Here is a 22,015-nt window from a genome sequence, read left to right as displayed (position 1 = left end):
TCTTGGAACGTTTACCCCATGGAAAAGAAGTGTGGGAAGATAATTTGCGACAAGAGTTAATCGTAGCGTGGAACAGAATGGTCGACGGGCAAGCGTGGTGGACGATGCCATTGGTACCGTTGGACAAAGACGGTGTATACAAAGCTAGATCCGTTGCCAACGGTCAACAATGTGAGGGACCAGTCCAATATAAAAGCAGAATCATCAATGGGATAGAAAAAAAGAAATGCGATAAGTTTTGTGCAACGTGCTACAACAAGTACTGCGCCATGGCAACATGGTACCACCTGACCGATTGGTCAACGAAATTTGCAACGCATTCTTGTGCGGTGGAAATAATAATAAGATTAATTCACAATTCATATTTTGGTTAGTAAAACTTTTTACTATAAGATCTATTACTTTATTTGACCAAAAATTTCACAAATCTTTTACTTCATTTGTTTAAAACTTTCTTTATTTGATTACAGATCAGCAAATGGACTCAGTACATTTAAGATGGGTGGTGGCGCTGCGTGAATTCGTTGACGAAGAAACAGTTCCGTTGCCGCCAAAGCGCAAATATGTACAAAAATTTATGTATGAAAAGTTGGAATCGGCGTCAGGATTTGTTTACCGAATTGGAAAATTATTTATTTATTTATTTGTTGGTTTTTGAGACCGTTCTAACAGCCTTTTACAGCCAATAACAAGTTCAGTCTGGACCACCGGCTTTACGTGACTTCCGAACCACGCCTCGAAGTATGTAATTACTCTCTGAGGAAAGTTAGGTGCGAAATTGATATCTCGCCTTAATGTAGGCTAGACATATGTACACAAATTCATCGTATTTGGGTTACGTCATACGATTCATTCAGTGTGTACATCGTTGGAGCCACCAAACACACCGCAACTACCCAAATTATGAAGCTTGAGTGAACTAAGGACGTTACCAATGCGATATAATCGCTAGAAAAATTCCATACGGAATTTGTCTGTCACGGGAATCGAACCCGGATCATTTTGGTGGAAGGCTAGTACGTAACCACTGAGCCATCCCGTCACAATTATAGGAAATGTTGCACCGTCTTCTGCGTTTTTGAACAATTCAATGAAATTTTTTAGTTTTTTTTTAGTTTTTTTTTAGTTTTTTTTATGTTGACTGTGTAGTATTGCTTTGACTTGACCAAAAATTGTTGAAAAAATATCTTTTATTCAACGAAGGGCGAACGAAAAGTATTGCCGTTTACGATTCGTGACGAAACGTTTTACCGTTTACAATCATAGTGCGGACGAACAACAGGACAAAACAATGCTGATTTCGGCGTATCACGCCATCATCAGTGCACCTATGTCTTGCGATGACTATGTGCATATCAGCACGACACAAACTGAAGTGAGCAATCGCTTCAATTGTTCGAGCATTATATACACTTTTTCGTCATTTGTTAAAACTCTTTGTTTTGTTTTTTGTGCTATATCTCTCACATACAGCTTTTGTGGATCTCTCACATCCGACAATTTTTTTTTTCGGTAATTTTAGTGACAATAAATAAATTGTTACTAAAACCACGCAGAGTATGGCAGCCGTGGCGCCACCCACAGCTGCGATGCCAAACTTCAAAAAGCATCGATACAATTATTAATAAAATTGTTGTATTGCTTGGAAAAATAGAAAATCCGACCAAAATATGTCGACATGGTACTCAAATGAAAGGTAAAGGACCAAACTTCATTTTACTAATCCTGATACTAATGTACTTCCTGGATGTACTTCCAGAATCTCTTATTTTTCGGCCAATAGCTATTCGGTAAACTATTGTCATAGATTTATAACAATGTTAAAGACAGTGAAACTACCAGAAATGCAATTTTTCACATGGAATAGGAATACTGCTATTTGTACTTATAAAACCTACTCACACATTATCGAATCAACAATTTATTTTCAATTTAAAATTCGAATTTTACATAATTTTCCAAAATTAGTACTTAGTTATCCTTAATTTTAAAATACAATGATTTTAAATTGGGTTCGAATTTGACTTCGCCCGTTTGTAGTCCAATTATATATTTGAAGCAACGATAAACACAATCGAGTGCCTGAGTATCGTTACCAAGTAGTACTGTTGTACTTCTCATTTCAGGGTTCCGTAATTCACGAATGAAGTTGGGAACTGCACGGGAATGGGATAATGGTGCTGGGTCGTAATAAATGGAATCTCGTTGTCCATTTACATCTCGAACGGTATACACACAGATGTGTAGATTCAAACATTTGTCGGTTGCCTTTTCTGACCGATTTCGTTTGGTCACCACAAAGAACGATGCATATTTGGAGTTATGATCGTCTGTGGTTGTTCGGGTCAAAGCATTACTGATTTTTTTTGACACCGTACGTGGTAAGTCGTATGCAACTATTCCGAATCCTTTAAGTAATAATTTGTTGAACGGACGTCTAATTTCAGAAACAAAACGCAATTTCTATACGTACATTATCAAACACTAATATAAGTAGAACTCATTTCAATTGCATCATGCTTAGTATAATGATTGACATGTTATTGGGCTTCGGCCTGTTTGTTGATCGTAAAACGAATAAAATAAATAAATAAAATAAATAAATAATAAAATAATCGTTTTGACGAGACCGTTGAATAGTGGGTTGTGTAACTGAATTCGCTTCAGGAACCGTATTATCCTTGGCTTCTTGAAAAGACGAATCTGTGAATTTTTCTTATTAAATTTTTCTTATCTTAAATACCATTAAAACCTTCTCCACACTGGTTGTTTATGCCCAATGGTACACTCATATTGCTACTCGGATCATTAGTTTTAATACTTTCAGAAGATTGTAAACACTGAAAAGAATTCTATTAGTATGAATAGTAGGACTTTGCAATCACTTTTACCTGATTATGTCTTTTTCCCAAATTGATAAACATTTCTTTTAAGAATTGAGAACTTGGATCATCGTTACCAGATGAGTCGGAACCTATTAATACAACTATTTAAGTAAAAGCTTATTAGAAAATATAGATATTGTCTTTAACCTGTGACATTGGGACCACAGCAATTACAACATCTTCCAAAATAGTGATTCTATTACCAGAATGAATTTGAATCTTTGATGTAAATACAGTAAATATTAAAAAGTAAGAGAATTCATACAAATTGTTAGTGATATACCTCCTGTTCCCCGTTTTCGGCATGAGAAGTTATATTGTTTATCTCCTGCAAGCTGATATTTCATACATTACGCGTTTCTGCATATAAACACAAACACATACATAACCACAGCCTATACGATTGGATAATTCACACATAACCCACCTAGGGTAAATTTACTTTCCATCTACATATTTGAAAAAAAAAATCGCCGAACGGCGGAAGCGAACACGGGACCAGCAGCATATCAACCAAACATGCTGACCACTACGCCAACAAATCACATAACGCGATGCAATTGGTGTCGGTAGTGGTTCGTTAGTCACTTCTACATCGATCAAATAATCAGAGTAGTCGGAATGATGTGATTTTAACGAAATGTTGAGGTGGATAGTATATGTGTGTGAGTAAGTAAATAAAGGATTCTCTGTATGATGTTTTTTTTTGTTGTGAATGCGTTTTAAAACAACATGCTTAATTAATTAATTTTAAATCCAAATTTTTGTGATTATTTCGCTAATGTATGAAATATCAGCTTGCAGGAGATAAAACATTGTTCTACCTTGGTGTATATTTCTCGAATCACTTCTTATGTACAATTGTATATACACTCGCTGGCGCTCGTTATATACAATTGTACATACGAAGTTATTCTCGAAATATACACCAAGGTAGAAAATGTACTATTTCTGCCTCTTCCGTTTTTAAAGCCGACCTTCCTGTTTGGATCCAGACATGATTTACTGTTGCGAAGCAGACCGTTCACCGAAACGATAAGAAATTGGTACAATGAATATCCGAACGCAAAGTAAAATATTTTTCTCGTCTCGAAAACAAAGTTTTCAAAGTTTCTCTTTCTCCTAAAATGATTGGTCTATTCGAGTTTTCGACCAAAATTACTCAAGAAACTGACAGTAAAGGAATTCGACTCATTTACCGATCACAAAAGTTTCATAGGTGAAGATCTTGATCCATTGTTTGGTAAGGCTCTGTTCAAACTAAACGGGCAGAAGTGGAGAGGTTTGTCATTAAGATGAGTAAGTTTTTTTTCATGTGTGGTGTAAACCTGATTTAAATTCCGATTTTTCATATTATTTCCACTACCTGTGTACTTGCCTTAAGATTTCAAACTTATTTTTTAGTTTCAACGCAGTGGCAAAAAAGCTGCATCCTTTTCATTGAGTTCTTGGAACGTTTACCCCATGGAAAAGAAGTGTGGGAAGATAATTTGCGACAAGAGTTAATCGTAGCGTGGAACAGAATGGTCGACGGGCAAGCGTGGTGGACGATGCCATTGGTACCGTTGGACAAAGACGGTGTATACAAAGCTAGATCCGTTGCCAACGGTCAACAATGTGAGGGACCAGTCCAATATAAAAGCAGAATCATCAATGGGATAGAAAAAAAGAAATGCGATAAGTTTTGTGCAACGTGCTACAACAAGTACTGCGCCATGGCAACATGGTACCACCTGACCGATTGGTCAACGAAATTTGCAACGCATTCTTGTGCGGTGGAAATAATAATAAGATTAATTCACAATTCATATTTTGGTTAGTAAAACTTTTTACTATAAGATCTATTACTTTATTTGACCAAAAATTTCACAAATCTTTTACTTCATTTGTTTAAAACTTTCTTTATTTGATTACAGATCAGCAAATGGACTCAGTACATTTAAGATGGGTGGTGGCGCTGCGTGAATTCGTTGACGAAGAAACAGTTCCGTTGCCGCCAAAGCGCAAATATGTACAAAAATTTATGTATGAAAAGTTGGAATCGGCGTCAGGATTTGTTTACCGAATTGGAAAATAATGGGAAATGTAGCACCGTCTTCTGCGTTTTTGAACAATTCAATGAAATTTTTTAGTTTTTTTTATGTTGACTATTTTTGAGAATTTTTAATAAAATTGTTGTATTGCTTGATCAGTAATTCAACATTGACTTGTGTGCTTTGACTTGACCAAAAATTGTTGAAAAAATTTCTTTTATTCAACGAAGGGCGAACGAAACGTATTGCCGTTTACGATTCGTGACGAAACGTTTTACCGTTTACAATCATAGTCCGGACGAACAACAGGACAAAACAATGCTGCTTTCGGCGTATCACGCCATCATCAGTGCACCTATGTCTTGCGATGACTATGTGCATATCAGCACGACACAAACTGAAGTGAGCAATCGCTTCAATTGTTCGAGCATTATATACACTTTTTCGTCATTTGTTAAAACTCTTTGTTTTGTTTTTTGTGCTATATCTCTCACAAACAGATTTTGTGGATCTCTCACATCAGGCATGAGCGCCGACGGAGAAACCTCGGCGGCGGCTAGCCGAAAAAAATTTCTCGGCGGCGGCGAAAAAATCCTTTTAACTTTTTTTCAAAATAAAAACGTTTAGATAAATTCATGGAAAATGAACTAGTAAGCATGAAAATGAAATTGTACGGAAAGCGAAAATGTAGGTCGATTAGGTTGTTCAAAGTGCAAGTGGAACTGGTCTTGTTACAAGCAAGTCTCTAAGTCTAAGGTTCACTAACACGTCAAGTTTTATTGCCTCAAAACTTGAACTAAATGGAAAATCGTGCTCCGGTACACTCATTTAACTCATTAAGAAAATGGTTTTCGAGAAGAAATCGAAAGCTCACGAAAATCAAGTAAAAATTGAAAAGAAAAAAATCGAGAAAATTCGCAAAGATCGATAAAGTTTTCTCAAATTTGTGAATTAACTGATTGTGCGCCTTCGGCTCGTTCCGCAAAGGTCATACTTGCCAAAACAACAAACTTCGAAGCGAGGACGTAATATACCATTCTGGAAAATTCATGGAAATTCAAGAAAATTTTCAAAATTTTCTTAATTTTGAAAAAAAAAATTCAAAATGTACTTGAGCTGCTTAGGATCAACAGGAATCTCGGTTTTCAAAATTATTTCACCCATTCACCTTTCGAAAATGAAATAAAATTTTCCAGCCGTTTCAAGCCGGCTTGAGCCGTGTTTTTGCCACCGGCTCGGCTGCGGCGCGGCTTGCTCAAAAATGGCCGGCGGCGGCTTGATCGGCGGCTTATTTTCGGCGGCGCTCATGCCTGTCTCACATCCGACAATTTGTTTTTCGGTAATTTTAGTGACAATAAATAAATTGTTACTAAAACCACGCAGAGTATGGCAGCCGTGGTGCCACCCACAGCTGCGATGCCAAACTTCAAAAAGCATCGATACAATTATTAATAAAATTGTTGTATTGCTTGGAAAAATAGAAAATCCGACCAAAATATGTCGATATGGTACTCATGTTGTACATCCCGATCTGTAATGTAAATACATTTAATCCCACTAATTGACAACGAAAAAATGCAAAGAGTCCAATCCTTACCAATGGATGGATTTGTTACCATCTTTGGTTGGGATTACCAATGTCTTATCATCGAAATCACCTTAACAAAAAAAAAGTTTCCAGTCATGCTTTGCAGATGATATAAACTACTTCTCTCATGATTCATACCCGATTCATTACCAATTTGAATGTAGCTCGTAGCTTTAATCGGTATGACAAAAACAGGTACAACAGGTACGGGTCCTCACAATTCTGGTTTTCTATGTCACTTTCATCTTCATCACCTTTAAAAAACTTCATTAGCAACATGATTATCAAATAGTATCAAATAGTACTTCTGGTGTGATAAATGAGGTCCGACGAATACTTTCGCATAAACAAATCACTAAAACATAACATTCCATGAACACACCCCCCCCTGAACAAAAATAAAGTTTTACCGAAAATGCACCCAAAAATTGATTGCTGTTCTTAATAGAGGGATCCTAGGGGAGTTCAAAACGATGGTCCGTTAAGCTGGACCAGATGCTTCCCCACCCCATACATTTTTTTTCTTAGGTGTATGGGGTTGGGGTAGCATCTGGTCCAGCTTAACGGACCATCGTTTTGAACTCCCCTAGGGTCCCTCTATTAAGAACAGCAATCAATTTTTGGGTGCATTTTCGCTAAAACTTTATTTTTGTTCAGGGGGGGTGTGTGAAGCTCAAACAAAATGTATCCAACGATTTCATCTATCGCACAACAAACGTATTTTCACTTGAACAAAACAAAATTTCAGCTGATTTCGTCGTTTACGACTCGTCAGTGCACCTTTGTCGACCATGTGCATATCAGCTCTTACAACTTTAGACTAAATCAAATCAAGTTGAACAGCAAACACCACACCAAAATTTACCGTAATTGTAGGACAATAGACTACTGTGTACACACTTTGTTCGACGCTTCTAGAAATTTGTTATGAGTTTTGGTTGATTTTTCATAGAAAAGCTATGACCGATTAAAATGCACTCGATGCAAGCGATCATACTAGATGATATTTACGCTTTATCATGGCAATTCGGATGGCTAGCCACACCATACTGTGTAATAAAGCACACAAACTTATTTCAACAACGAAAATTTAAATTTGAAAAAGTGTGAGACATTTATGTCGCATGGAGAGCTCATGTTTCCTGAATGCAATGCTGTCGACATACTTACTTTCTATGTCGAATATTGGTTTTTTGTCGAACTCAAAAATGGGCCACACGCTAATTTTTATTTTTAAATATTACGTAATACAACCTCTACACGAAATTTTTAATCAAATCCACTTACCAGTGTTTTTTCTTATTGCCATCTCGCATATAAGTAGACGTATGAATCCCTAATTTATTTTGCATTTCAATCTTATATAATGAAAATAGTTAATCACAACTTATTCTTCCTATTTTGACTATTAATTTAACAGTCTATTTGAATATAGCGAAACGCTGTGACATTTTGCCCAATTTTTCACGATTTTCAATGCATCCTGAGCAATCGCTTCATATTTCTAGAAAAATTCAGAAAATTACATTAACCTGTAATTATAATTTTCTAAAACTTCTTCAATCATTTTATTTGCTGCTGCTAGCAACATTTCGGTATCCATTGAATCTACCAGTGATGCTTCGTATTCGATGTTTCGATATTCTTCGAATTTCTCATGATCTTCGCTCATGTCATTTAACCTAATTATTTATGTTTACTTTAGATGTAACGCACAACATTACTATAAGGTAAGCGAGGTAGTAGCTGACCGGCTAAGCAATTTTTCAACTTTGGTCATCAGTATCTCAGGATGATTTCGATGAAGCAAAGTTTTTCCTTCGTCAGAATTTAATTTGATCTGTTCCCATTCCGTAGAATATCAGAAATATTGACAATTAATTAATTTTTATTGTAAAAAACTGATTTTGCTGAAGCACTGTTTTTGATGCAGTAGCTGACCACTAAAAAACGGATGTTTTTATACCTGACCAGTCTTGTTGCAGTAGTTGACCGCTACAAAATTAAGACATTTTTCACATTTTTTGCAATAATTTCGCATTATTCGACACATTTTCACTCTTAATTCACTGATATTAACCAATTTCAATGATAAAAACTCATAAAAACACAAAATATCAACGAATTTTAATCACATCATTTTGTACACAACAATGCACAATGGAAGGTGAATTTGTCACGTCACATGAAGAAAAATTTACGGAATTCGGTGCGGTCAACTACACAAACATGGCATATTTTTGATGTAATGTTTTGACCACCATGTAATTAATCAAATATTAACTTAGACGCTATTTATGTTAATAATATTAATTGTCGAACTATTTACTACCTAAAAACACCAAAACTTTGTCCATTAATAATTCTTTTGTCAATAAAAACATTAAATTAGACCACACCGATCTTACGATTTTCTTAAGAAATGTGCAACTTTGTACTGAGATGGTGCACTGGTTTCATTTTATGGTTTTATCAAATAAGTAAACATAATAATCGCATTATTTTCATGAAAAAAATAATCTTTAGGCTCTAAAGATTAATTATAACGTTAATTTGCGTATTTTCATTTGTAATTATTTTCCAAAACTGATAAATAATGTAGCTGGTCAGGTACACCTGCACGGTCAGCTATACCCTCGCTTACCTTATAACAGAGATACTTATACATCGTCTTTTTAATAGATATTTGTCACATTTGTAGCCATTCGATGGACGTATTTGTGATCTCTTGTATTTGACAACATTGTCTCATCTTTCACTGTTTCCTGTTAAACAATTTACATGCACTTCAAATCCATTTCTTATCAGACCATGGCGACAGCAGTAACGATACAGTGCTCAATAGAACACTATAGCGACATCCTTACGAAAATATCTATTGAATACCTTCTTCTGTGATTTGCCCTCAGGTCCTATAGTGTTCAAAAAGCACTGCTTCAAAGTGTTTAAACTGTTGTCTGAATAATCGCTATCATCACTGCTATCAGTATCAATCTGAATCTCATACATTTGTCTGGTCACAGCATCATAAAATATGTCGCCAGAGTAGACTGATGATGACCGCGAATCTGTTCTATCCCTCTAAAATGGTTATTTTTTTTTACAAACGCTTACATTAATTCACTTACATTTAGGGTTCCCATTCGTCCTCTTTTTGGAGGACATGTCCTCTTTTTTCATCTCGTTCTTCTTTTTTACAAAAATTCTAAGAACATCACTTTTTTGAAGAAGACGTCGTCTTTGTACTCTTTTTTCAGCTCTTCTTCTTATTTAAGTAAATTTGATGCAGCTCATACCTAAAGAACGAAAAATTTTCGCTGCGTGGATTTAACTGATAATCTTCTCTGTGGGAGAATCTCTGAACGGTATTACAACGAAATCTTCATCACAAAAAAAAAATCGCTCGCTCCGCTCGCATTCTTTACCACCTCATTTTTTCATACATTAAAATAAAAGTTAGTCATTTTACAAGAACCGCGTAGCGTTGTGTGAGATACCAAAGGTCACGCAAGGATAAGGTAAAACGAAGTCTACATTCAGATAATATGGAGTGGATGTTATCACTGAAAAGGAATCCAACAGAATATCAGGAAGATTTCAACGCATATTGTACACAGAATTTTTTGTTTTTAGCATGAACTGGTGTAAATTAGACAATAGTTGTACAAAGAGCATGTACACTGTACAGTTGCTGTAATTCCGTGTCAGAAATTCACTTTTCGTCCTCTTCTTTGAATGTCAAGGCGTCCTCTTTTTTGAATGTCAAGGCGTCCTCTTTTTTGATGCCGAAATGTCCTCTTTTTCAAAATTGAAAAATGGGAACCATACTTACATTATTCTTTCAAAATGATTGATATTGATGATTGCGATTCATGTACTACGCTTTAGCAGCTTAGGATGTGCTTCCTTTTGAGTTTGTGTTTGGACGATCTGCAGCGAATGAGATATATAATAGACTTGTTCCAACGAAGGTGACTTTGACTTCCAACGAAGCTGACTTTGACATCACTCAATTAGAGGGCCAAACACACACCTGTTGACTTTTTTTTTTAATTTGTGATAGCCATAGTATGAAAAAGGATAACCAACTTTGACCGGTTCGATCCTCTATTTGGAGTGACGTTAAAGTCAGTTTCGGTGCTAGACATTGCTAGTTCGAATATAACCACTATCATGAGGGAATGTGTGCAACATGATGAGGAAATATTTGAAACATTTTATGAGGGAATGTGTGCAACATGATGAGGAAATATTTGAAACATTTCATGAGGGAATGTGTGCAACATGATGAGGAAATATTTGAAACATTTCATGAGGGAATGTGTGCAACATGATGAGGAAATATTTGAAACATTTCATGAGGGAATGTGTGCAACATGATGAGGAAATATTTGAAACATTTTATGAGGGAATGTGTGCAACATGATGAGGAAATATTTGAAACATTTCATGAGGGGATTTTTGTGCAACATGATGAGGAAATATTTGAAACATTTCATGAGGGAATGTGTGCAACATGATGAGGAAATATTTGAAACATTTTATGAGGGAATGTGTGCAACATGATGAGGAAATATTTGAAACATTTCATGAGGGAATGTGTGCAACATGATGAGGAAATATTTGAAACATTTTATGAGGGAATGTGTGCAACATGATGAGGAAATATTTGAAACATTTCATGAGGGGATTTTTGTGCAACATGATGAGGAAATATTTGAAACATTTCATGAGGGAATGTGTGCAACATGATGAGGAAATATTTGAAACATTTTATGAGGGAATGTGTGCAACATGATGAGGAAATATTTGAAACATTTCATGAGGGAATGTGTGCAACATGATGAGGAAATATTTGAAACATTTCATGAGGGAATGTGTGCAACATGATGAGGAAATATTTGAAACATTTTATGAGGGAATGTGTGCAACATGATGAGGAAATATTTGAAACATTTCATGAGGGAATGTGTGCAACATGATGAGGAAATATTTGACACATTTTATGAGGGAATGTGTGCAACATGATGAGGAAATATTTGAAACATTTCATGAGGAAATGTGTGCAACATGATGAGGAAATATTTGAAACATTTTATGAGGGAATGTGTGCAACATGATGAGGAAATATTTGAAACATTTCATGAGGGAATGTGTGCAACATGATGAGGAAATATTTGAAACATTTTATGAGGGAATGTGTGCAACATGATGAGGAAATATTTGAAACATTTCATGAGGGGATTTTTGTGCAACATGATGAGGAAATATTTGAAACATTTCATGAGGGAATGTGTGCAACATGATGAGGAAATATTTGAAACATTTTATGAGGGAATGTGTGCAACATGATGAGGAAATATTTGAAACATTTCATGAGGGAATGTGTGCAACATGATGAGGAAATATTTGAAACATTTCATGAGGGAATGTGTGCAACATGATGAGGAAATATTTGACACATTTTATGAGGGAATGTGTGCAACATGATGAGGAAATATTTGAAACATTTCATGAGGAAATGTGTGCAACATGATGAGGAAATATTTGAAACATTTTATGAGGGAATGTGTGCAACATGATGAGGAAATATTTGAAACATTTTATGAGGGAATGTGTGCAACATGATGAGGAAATATTTGAAACATTTCATGAGGGAATGTGTGCAACATGATGAGGAAATATTTGAAACATTTCATGAGGGAATGTGTGCAACATGGTGAGGAAATATTTGAAACTCTGGTCACATTCATGTTCAATCATGTTTGATCGAACGACGCTGTTTTATTTCTCTTTTCGTCTAACTAAACAAATTTTTCACAAGTCCTGATATTGAACCCGTGTGCTTCATCGAAGAAAGAAGGTTGGGGCAAAAATGCAGTATAGGTGAACAGGGTGGATCGGCGATTTTTTGATTGGGAATAGTAGAGAAATATCACCTGACACCATTTCAGGCAAAATTGGGGCGCGGAAAGCAATTTTAATTTTGTCACTTTGTATAAGGAAAATTAATTTGAGTCAAAGAAAAATATTGTTTGTACAAGGAAAATGAAAAAATTAAAATTTCTTTCCGCGCCCTAATTTCGCCTGAAATGGTGTCAGGGGACATTTCTCTACCATTCACAGTCAAAAAATCGCCGATCCCCCCTGTTCACCTATACTGCATTTTAGCCAGAAAGTCTCCGATTACATCCTCCCATACCAATAAATTTTTTAATACAAACCAAATCGAAAATTTTTATCTCGATTGCACGAAAGATAAAAGAATAGAAAATGAAGTGAACATCGGTTAAATTAGAATAGTATTCGATTGAATATTGTATCGCAGCACTTGTTTTGTGTTAATTAATATTTCCAAATACTGATCTTTAATTGATAGACTTTGAATGCTTTAAATAACAATATGTGTCACATTGTGTCCGCCTATACCAGTCCGGAAACTGGTACCACAACCCTATAATATGTGATGTTATTAAACATGCACACATACGCACAAATGATGCAAATGTCGAATAGAATTTAAATATTGCTCGTTTAATTTTCTAGACTTTGGACTGAACTTGGTAGACATAGGCATCATTAGTCGCAAGGTCGCGTCGCAATCATTTCAATAATGCTTTTATTGTTCGGAGTAATTGTGACTTTGTTTCTGCTGAAACCCAAAGATGATTAGTTTGTGAGAAAAGGAATTCCGTTTTAGAAGTCGTCATATTTGTTCGGATCGAGAAAATATTGATCCGGACACGTACTTACCTTTAGATATACTCTTCCTGATGCCTGATGACCAGATTTTTTATTTTTGAAAAATATTTGTGAATCAGAAACTCAGAAACTGTATCGCTTCAAGATTCGCTTTGCTGGAACTGAAAACAATCATTTACTATTTGATGCTAACGTTCGACTTTGTACCAATTGCAGTCTTTGGGGTTTGGAGTCTGGTCTTTTCACACTGTGCTAAAAAGGATTTAAAGTCTGCTTTCAACTACAAACGGTGGATCCGCGTCTTTCATTGTTACATCAGTGACACATATCTGATTGTCCAATGATTTTTGCAATAATTATTTGCAGTAGAGTAGCACATATAATCGGTTGAAATTGCTGCAAAGAGCCCCGTACGACCTCGTATGAAAAACGTATACACTACTGCTGGAAAGCTTTATGCAACTCAGTATCATAATATGCATAAATACGTATGATACCAACGCACTTCAAGCAAAAGTGGTACTCTAAATAGGGTACGGAAACGTGACAGTGCTCCATAGCTCCATACAAAATTTTACACTGTAAAAAGAGTGGGGATGAAATTTCATACAATATAGTACTCTATTTGACACCTGTCAATCGTCTTTCATCTCATTTGACATGACTTTTTTTGAACCTGACCTCGCCAGATTTAAACTAAAACTAGGTCAATTCAGATTTTTTTTTTTTTGATTTTCAGTCTATTTTTGGAAAAAAAATTCTGGAATTTATCCAATATTCTTCCAGTATTCCAGATTTTTCTAGAAATATTTTTTTGGTAAAATGAAGGAAAACATGGGAAAATTCAGGAAAATATGGAATAATTCGAGAAAATGTTGTCCCAAAACTAGTTTTTGGATTAAGGTCAACGGTCTTAACCCCAAGCCACAGGTCAAATAAGGTTTCCGACAGTTCATTTCAGGCTATAGGTTGACCTGACATATTCACAGCCAACAATTCACGCTACATATAAGAAAGTATCGTGAATCACAATATTGGCTGGGAAGATTTTTTGGTAATAAATTTCCACAAAAACTCTGTTTAAACATACGACAATAAACAATTGTGATCTCTCAGTGCACACAAATTAGTGCGACGTTAGTCAGACTTTATAATTATCTAATACTAACACGCGACTACAATGTACAATATCTACACAGGCCATCACATTAAGAAATACGTTTTGCGCTTGTGTTTATGAGGTCAGTCCAATTAAAATATTATTATGAACGGAAAAAAGTCAATTTTGTCTTAGATAGTCAACAAGGCACAAGTTAAATGAAATCTTTTTTACGATCAATCAATTAGGTGAGAACTCGAACAACGATTGTGATGTTCGTTATTTTAAACAGATCGATTGTTTTTAAATCGGCGAGCAATTGTGTAATATACGCGCCAACACCAATATTTTTTGAATTACCCACCATCCAGCAAATAGGTGAAGAACTATAATTACGTTAGTCAACTGTAACTACAAATCGGATTCCATATTCAACATTTCTTCATTTAAATGCAATGGGGGTTGCTATTAGAAACACAGTCCACAAACAATAACCGTCGATGTATTAATTTCGACTTCAGTACACACGTAGAATTGTAAACATGGTAAGTTCTTGAACAGGACACTTTTGGCATAAAAAGACCAATTTACAACTCACAAATTGGTTCGCAGATTCTGTCACGAGTGAAATCAGACTCAGCCAGTTCCCGAAACTCAAACAGTCCGGCGGTGAAAAAAACTGTTCCCGATTTCGAAGAGTTTTTGCTACAAAGAGACTACACCGGAGCGAGAACAGTGTTAGAGGTAGAGGATTTTTGAAACATTTCGATGTCTGCACCACATAGTTTGGCACTAGTGTTGGCATATAATGGAAGGTCTCGTACTTCATTTGTTATTTCACAAGAACTAGTGTTTGTACTTTGTTGGGTTGTGTCGGTTGTTTGGATAAGTTTTTCTTATCTCACCGTGACTTACAGTAATGTTTCCGCTTCTCACAGTTTCGTGCTGCCGACAATGACAACATTCGCAGTTTAATCGATCAATGGACAGCCTTCTGCAATTTCCATCTAGGTGACTATGCCAAAGCGCTGGAACAGTACCAATCGATACGGAAAGATGAAAACACCGTGGCCATTAATGTTGCCGTCTGCATGTTCTATTTGGGAATATATCAAGAGTCTCAGGAATTGATCGAAACCATTCCGAATTCACCGCTCAAAGTGCGATTGCTGTTCCATTTGTCGCATAAATTGAAGGACGAAGAACGGCTGTTGGAGTTGCACGGGTCGTTGCGAGATGTTAGTGAAGATCAATTGAGTCTGGCTGGTTTACATTTTTTGCGAGGTCATTACCAAGAGGCTATTGACATTTACAAGAGAGTGCAATTGGATAAGAAGTAAACTTTTCGTCTTACATCGAACCCACTCGGGTATTCAGTTCAGGGAATTTTTTTCAGAGATTTCTTGGCACTTAACATTTACATAGCGCTGTGCTATTACAAGCTCGACTATTTCGATATATCGCAAGAGGTTCTGGATATGTACTTGACAAAATACCCGGACAGCATAATTGCCATCAATCTGAAAGCTTGTAATCGGTTTCGTCTATTCGATCGCCGAACGGCTGAATTGGATATAAAAAACTTGATCAGCAACAGTGGCACTTTCGGAAGCGATTTGATCAAACACAATTTGGTAGTGTTTCGTGGAGGCGAGGGCGCGTTGCAGGTATTTCCGATGTTGATTGACATCGTTCCGGAAGCTCGACTGAATTTGGCCATTTATTATTTACGTGGCGGAGACGTCAGCAAAGCTGAAGACTTGATGAAAGATGTACAGCCGTCGGTATCATATGAATACATATTGAAAGGTGCCGTTCATGCCGTTCTGGGACATGCGGGTTCGGTAACAAAATAAAAATATTTTTCGAAAAATGAAAGAAAATTGAATCAAGTTTTTCAAACTCAGAAAGAGCATCTCAAGAACGCCCAACAGTATTTGCATTTAGTGGGAAGTAGTGCGGCAGAATGTGATACAATACCGGGACGACAGAGTATGGCTTCTGCATTCTTTTTGTATGGTCAATTCGAAGAGGTTCTTGTCTATCTCAACTCGATTCGAAGCTATTTCGTAAATGATGATACATTCAATTACAACTACGCTCAGGTTAGTATAGCATTTATCAGCCGTCGGCACTACAAATTCACTAAGTTCTGCGACATTAAGGAATTAAACCACAAACCACTGAAGGTGATACAGATCCGGTAAACCACACGGAACCCAATTTTCGGGAGAATTCGAGTCCAGCGCGAGTCTACCTCATTACAGTACTATCAATAGAATTTTTGTGGCGTTGAAGGCTCGGACATGCAAACTCTACACTTGTCAAAATAACATTTTCCAAACCTCGTTGCTTAATTAAAGTTCGTTCACAACAACAACTTCATGGCTGGTGAGACCGTTTCTAAGGAAAATATTTTCCAAATTTTTCTCACCTTTTTTTACATTGGATGTGTTACATACGGCTATTTATCTGTTATAGATAACGACGACAAAAATAATGACGAGCTCTGTGTAGTATGGTAAAATGCATGTTAAAAAATTGAAGTACAAGATTTGAAATCAACCGATTAAAAATACCTTGATCGATGGAAGTGATAGACAGGTTAACTAATATTCCCATATTTTACCAAAATCATTTCTTATGAAAAGATAGAACATTTTGAGGAAAGGCGGTTTTAGGAAGAAAAAAAATGGAAAAAACAGTGACCCAAAATAATCCCTGTCTTAAATTCACCTGATGCTCGGCTTCCATGTTTTTGTGATCCGCTGCAGATTTGCATTACTTTCAGTATTTGTGTATAAGTTCAGCGTAGTGTCAGTTCTACCACGAAATAATTTTCCTCTAGGCTAAAGCAGCAACCGGATATTATGCAGAGGCCGAAGAAATTTTGATGCAAATATCAGACCCGGAAATTCGTCACCAACATACATACGGAATGGTATTGTCAAGGTGCCATATCAATTGTGGTCATGCTGAACAGGTGAATTTTTTTTTCCGACGGCACTTTTTTTTAGCATAGAGCGTGCAACTTGATGACAATCCTCTGGATGCCGGACTGGTTATCCAACGACAGATCGGGCAATACTGTGAAGCGGCTTGTAAAATTGATTTTTAAAACTTTTTAGTGGTTTTAGTGGTCCAGTATGGCCAGTTCAGCCTTGAATGTACTTGCCCAACTCGTTTCACGTTCAGTGAAATTTGAAGAACGATATTGAACCTCAAGAAAATTAAAATTTGAATTTTATTCAGGCGTGGAACATTTACGTATCCCAAGATAACAACACCGAATCGTATGCGCTACTGCAACTAATTGCTAACGAATCATACCGAACGGGAGAGTTTTGGATATCAGCAAAAGCGTTCGATATGTTGGAAAAGTGAGTGCAGTCTCGTGTACTTTAATTAAGAACTCTAATCAAAAATATTCCAAAAATTTGAACGCTAGATTGGACCCGAACCCAGAACATTGGGAAGGCAAACGAGGTGCAATAGCTGGTTCACTTTTAGCTATCGTAAAGGAACGAACGGTGGGCGCACCTCCCGAAGGTATAACAGCAATTTGTTCTCTGCTGAGAGATTCAACAAATAGCCAAGCCGAAACGATGCTGCGATCAATTAGGCGATACGCCAGTTTGTCGAAGTGAAATGGCAACGGAGGGAATAAATTTTGAAAATAAATTTAAGATTGAGATTGACCTGAATCCAATAGATAAATTTTCGGTTTTGCTTGAAATTCACGATTTTTTTATTACTTTTATACAACAACTTACCGTTAGATACAGCGAGAACAAAACAGCATACATCACATACCCATCCAATTTTTAAATAAAATCGAACCAAAAAAGGGAAATAAAACGTTTCTGAATCAACAAAACAGCGTAACACAAAAATCAACCTCCATGATTGTACGGAGACACAAAATCACGTTGAATCGCTGCCGGATGAACATGTTGAGGTACTGGCGAAAATATTTCCGAATTTCGTTGCTCATGCAATCGATTGTTGCCACCAGCCAGCAATTCGGACATAAAACCAATGTATGTGATGGCCAAGCGTAACGTTTCGATGCGAGACAGTCGCTTTTCGTAGGCAAATGTGGGAACCTTGCGCCGGAGTTTGTCGAATGCTTCGTTCAAGTTGAACATTCGCCGTCGTTCCCGAATGTTGGCCGCACGTCGCTGAGCAATCGATGCGACCCGGCGACGTGTTTTCTTTGTTGACGAACTGGATGACTGCAAACCATTGCGGGGAGAGAGTCTTTGCGACACTAAGCCACTCATTTGTGAACGGGGCCAAATAGCTGATTCGTATGACAAGAAAAAGTGGCATTTAGTGATTTGGCTTGTTTAGGCGTCGGACGGAAGTTTTCTTTTATCTTTAAATACCTAAGTCTCCACATGGAAATCCAGCCATTAATTCGGGATAGGAAACCATCGGTGGTGGAGCTTCTTGACCCCACATTGGTGTGAATGGAGTGACATCCGGAATGTAATTCGGGTCAGATGGATGCTGCAAGACAATCTTCGGTTAGAAAATTTCCGTAAATGTTCTGTGATTGGTGAGTTACACCGTACTAATTTGAGTTCAAACTATGGCTGCAGTAACAACTAATGAATGAATACAAATTCAAGGTACTGATTAGGGTCCATCAAGTTTCCACTTTTTTATAGTCGTGGATGAAATCTGATTCGAAGGTTTATTTCACCAGAGTTTAGAATTCGTAGAAAAAAAATTTAGTCAAAAGCTTGCGCTGCCAAACATTCTGACAATTTTCGAATTTTCTCTACCTGTTAGTTCGAAGGCATGTTCGCTCACATGGCAGAAACTTGAAAATTTTCGCTCTACAACTCGCTAAATTGTCTAAAATGTACCGTCCACAATAACTATTTCGACTATCGAGGGAGTAATTACTTTTGGAGTTTGAAATTGCTATGATCAGGAATTACATAACTGACAATCGTTGTTTGACTCTGTGCCCTAAACATTAAACAAAGAAATCTGGAAATTCCACTTTTCCCATAAATTCTCCTTGTATACCGTACGGTGTGGTTGAACAACTATTCTCGAGAATTTTGAGAACATCTTTACTGATACAATCAAAGATCTTTCGACCATAAGCGCAAACTTAAAATCATATTGGTTGCGCTCTCTAAACAAGCTGCATTTTCCTCCCTTTTTCGAGTGCCATTTCAGTAGGATGTAAAGGATACGCAAAAATGTGGATTGGTTTTAAAGGTGAGGTCGAGTGTACTCATGTCGGATATTTCGACCCTCTTTTCATGCCAAATTGTAACAGCGACTGCTGATAAAAGTTAATTTGATTTAAGTATTACCTCAGATGTGGAAGAGGAACATTTCTGGATTAGCTTTTACCGTTATTGTAAATAACTTACGTTCCATTGCACCGAAATGGTACACCAACTTCCACAAATGATAATTAAAAATAGCAAGAAAAACTGAAATGTTAGATGGCCAAGACATTGTTTAAAACGACCATTCACCGTGACGCTATAATGGTACAATTTTGGCCAAATGATGATCAAATGATGGTCATGTTATCAACTCCTCGTTTCTTCATTTACCCAAAATGTGCCATCATGGCCAAGATCATGGCTTCACAGTGAAATTTCGGGTTAAAGAATCTCTTGACCAAAATAAGTCTGACGGTTCTGAAACGACGATTGAAATAACATGAAATAGGAAGTTTCTGATTCAAGTTATTACATCACACTAAAAAGTGTTGGATTTTTAAACTTAATTAAAAGAACTTCGGTTTCAATTCAAAACGTTTTCAAAATTTTAAGTTAATCGATGCACTGATATCCTCCTGCATTCAATAAATTTGACTCATTCGATTCAACAATTTCGATAAAAATGTTTTAAAGAAAGAACAAAAATTCTCACTGCAATTTTATGTAATAAACGTACTCCATTGCTTCGATTTTCCCAATGATCGCTCGGAAACACAGACATTTAATTTGCTCTAATTAATTACTTCACCAAGCTCTGTTTCATCGAACTCACAACTTATCCCGTTGAAGATAAAATCACGACTTATCATTTATTCCGACACATCCGACCATCGAACAACAAATTTTGCAGTAAAATTCCTTTCTCCAAAAGCAATAACATTTTCGCCATCAAGTCCACCAGATTTCGTTGATGCGATTGGTTGAAAAGTTTTTGTTAGGGGAGGCGCTTATTCATTATAACATTTCGGTTTACTCGCATAAAGTACCCTATAGTGTGTATACGTATACAGCCCCACTTGCTGAATAAAATTGTGATTTACTTGTACAGGGTAGTTATGCAGACACTGTGCTCACAATTTGACTAAAAGGGGATGTATTTGTGGATGTTTCAAATTTGCTCTTTAAATATGTTTCTGCCGGCTCTAATCGCTTTGCTACCATACAGAAGTTGTCTATGAATTTGATAAATCTGACAAACGGTTTGTAGTTCTACCCATCAATGGAACACCCTGTATCAGATTTGTACAGAAGAGTGTAGGCATAATACGAAATTGAAAGTTTTCATAACACGACAGACTATGAACATTTCCATATGTTTACGGCGTATAAAATACACCAATAAATAAGGCAACACATCTCACCCTCCAAAAGTTCCAATTTTATTAAATTCGCTACACTTCACAATGACTCTAGATGCAGTCTCTGTTTTGACAAAAACAAATTAGAGGAAATAACCGCACTTTGCATCACCATAACCAATTAATCCAATTCACCGATTAGGGGTTTATTAGAAACGGTCCTACGCTATACCCAATTTACGTTTTAATTCGTTTTTCGGCGAGGTTGAAATGTCCTTGGTTTAACATGTAAATCGGTTGATAATGTCACTTCGCCTACAATCCAATCACCTGTGACTATTCGGCGGGGACTCTGTTTATTGAACAGATCGATTTCTTTTATCGAAGCCTTTCCTTCGCCTAACGGATAACGTTGAACAGCCGCAAATGTGCTCTACGGCAGAAATTTATTAGTTTTGATTTTTCGCTTATCTTTTATGGAAATTACCTCAACATAAAAGATTGTGAAAAGTAGAAGAACCAGTGAAGTATTCATTTCTGTACAAGAGAACTTCGAATCAACTGACGATGTGGACATTTATTTATGACTGAACTGAAGGTTTCAAGTCAAACGAAATTGAGATCGAAAAAATTTTCTGCATAAAATTAAAAGAAATCCATGAGCAACACATACTGGGGGATTTAGACCGACATCAAGACTGATTTGTGTGAACCCTGATGCTGAAGTGAGTAATTCCTTTTCTCAATGGTGGGACAGCAACTGAAAATCTTGTTTACCCCACGAAGTCGATGCACAATATTATATTGTGTCCCGTGTTACACAATAGATGAATAGATGGATGGTTCTACTCAATTTTACCAGTAATTTGTCCAGCAAAATGTCATCTTTGACTTATGATATTAATCAATCCCTTTTCCAAGAGTGCATGAAAATGTGCAGTTCTGACTTCGAAATGTCAACTTTTCATAGGATGTCGTTTCGATATCGAAATGGATGTCTTTTACGTACGATAAAAGACGAACAAGTAGCATGTCCGACCATAAATACCATTTTACAGTGCTTCGGCGTTATATTAGTCTAACAAAATAAACATAAGTCATTGCAACAAAACTACTTCCCTCACGAATCCGAAAAATATTCACAGAACCTACGAG

At 36.5% G+C, this 22,015-nt stretch overlaps 2 protein-coding genes and 1 long non-coding RNA gene across 4 annotated transcripts; 1 reads left to right on the top strand and 2 right to left on the bottom strand.

Moving 5' to 3' along the window:
- The first annotated feature begins 14,556 nt into the window (after positions 1-14,556).
- Positions 14,557-18,011, top strand: LOC119076676 (intraflagellar transport protein 56). Its single transcript, XM_037183572.1, has 8 exons — positions 14,557-14,852; positions 14,920-15,051; positions 15,246-15,643; positions 15,704-16,151; positions 16,215-16,412; positions 17,156-17,290; positions 17,560-17,687; positions 17,756-18,011. The coding sequence occupies exons 1-8, from the start codon at positions 14,850-14,852 to the stop codon at positions 17,952-17,954; spliced, it is 1,641 nt and encodes a 546-aa protein (XP_037039467.1). The 5' UTR covers positions 14,557-14,849; the 3' UTR covers positions 17,955-18,011.
- Positions 18,012-18,031: 20 nt separating this feature from the next.
- Positions 18,032-20,386, bottom strand: LOC119076715 (protein Fer3). Of its 2 annotated transcripts, none has more exons than XM_037183633.1 (3): positions 20,215-20,386; positions 18,696-18,819; positions 18,032-18,610 (listed from the first exon to the last, which is right to left on the bottom strand). In XM_037183633.1, the coding sequence occupies exons 1-3, from the start codon at positions 20,281-20,283 to the stop codon at positions 18,201-18,203; spliced, it is 603 nt and encodes a 200-aa protein (XP_037039528.1). In that variant the 5' UTR covers positions 20,284-20,386; the 3' UTR covers positions 18,032-18,200. The 2 variants fall into 2 exon arrangements, with proteins under 2 accessions (XP_037039528.1, XP_037039529.1); XM_037183634.1 differs by having other exon boundaries at positions 20,239-20,386.
- A 533-nt stretch (positions 20,387-20,919) lies between these two features.
- On the bottom strand, positions 20,920-21,453 carry LOC119076725. The gene is made up of 2 exons (XR_005087683.1): positions 21,348-21,453; positions 20,920-21,293 (listed from the first exon to the last, which is right to left on the bottom strand). It is a non-coding gene; the product is annotated as an uncharacterized LOC119076725 (long non-coding RNA).
- Positions 21,454-22,015: the final 562 nt, after the last annotated feature.

This window comes from Bradysia coprophila, unplaced genomic scaffold (genome assembly GCF_014529535.1).
Source record: "Bradysia coprophila strain Holo2 unplaced genomic scaffold, BU_Bcop_v1 contig_232, whole genome shotgun sequence".
Taxonomy (NCBI): domain Eukaryota; kingdom Metazoa; phylum Arthropoda; class Insecta; order Diptera; family Sciaridae; genus Bradysia; species Bradysia coprophila.
The sequence above is the reverse complement of the archived record's forward strand: the minus strand, read 5'-3'. Positions and strand labels throughout refer to the sequence as shown.

What these genes read in the sequence shown, in the direction of transcription:
- LOC119076676 (XM_037183572.1), top strand. An exon ending in GAGCGAGAACAGTGTTAGAG is followed by an intron (nt 15,052 to 15,245) that starts GTAGAGGATTTT and finishes CGCTTCTCACAG; the next exon opens with TTTCGTGCTGCCGACAATGA. An exon ending in TCAATTACAACTACGCTCAG is followed by an intron (nt 16,413 to 17,155) that starts GTTAGTATAGCA and finishes ATTTTCCTCTAG; the next exon opens with GCTAAAGCAGCAACCGGATA.
- LOC119076715 (XM_037183633.1), bottom strand. Translation starts at nt 20,283, where the DNA reads ATGTCTGTGTTTCCGAGCGATCATTGGGAAAATCGAAGCAATGGAGTA. An exon ending in GTTTATTACATAAAATTGCA is followed by an intron (nt 18,820 to 20,214) that starts GTGAGAATTTTT and finishes ATTGTCTTGCAG; the next exon opens with CATCCATCTGACCCGAATTA. An exon ending in ATTTCCATGTGGAGACTTAG is followed by an intron (nt 18,611 to 18,695) that starts GTATTTAAAGAT and finishes CATACGAATCAG; the next exon opens with CTATTTGGCCCCGTTCACAA.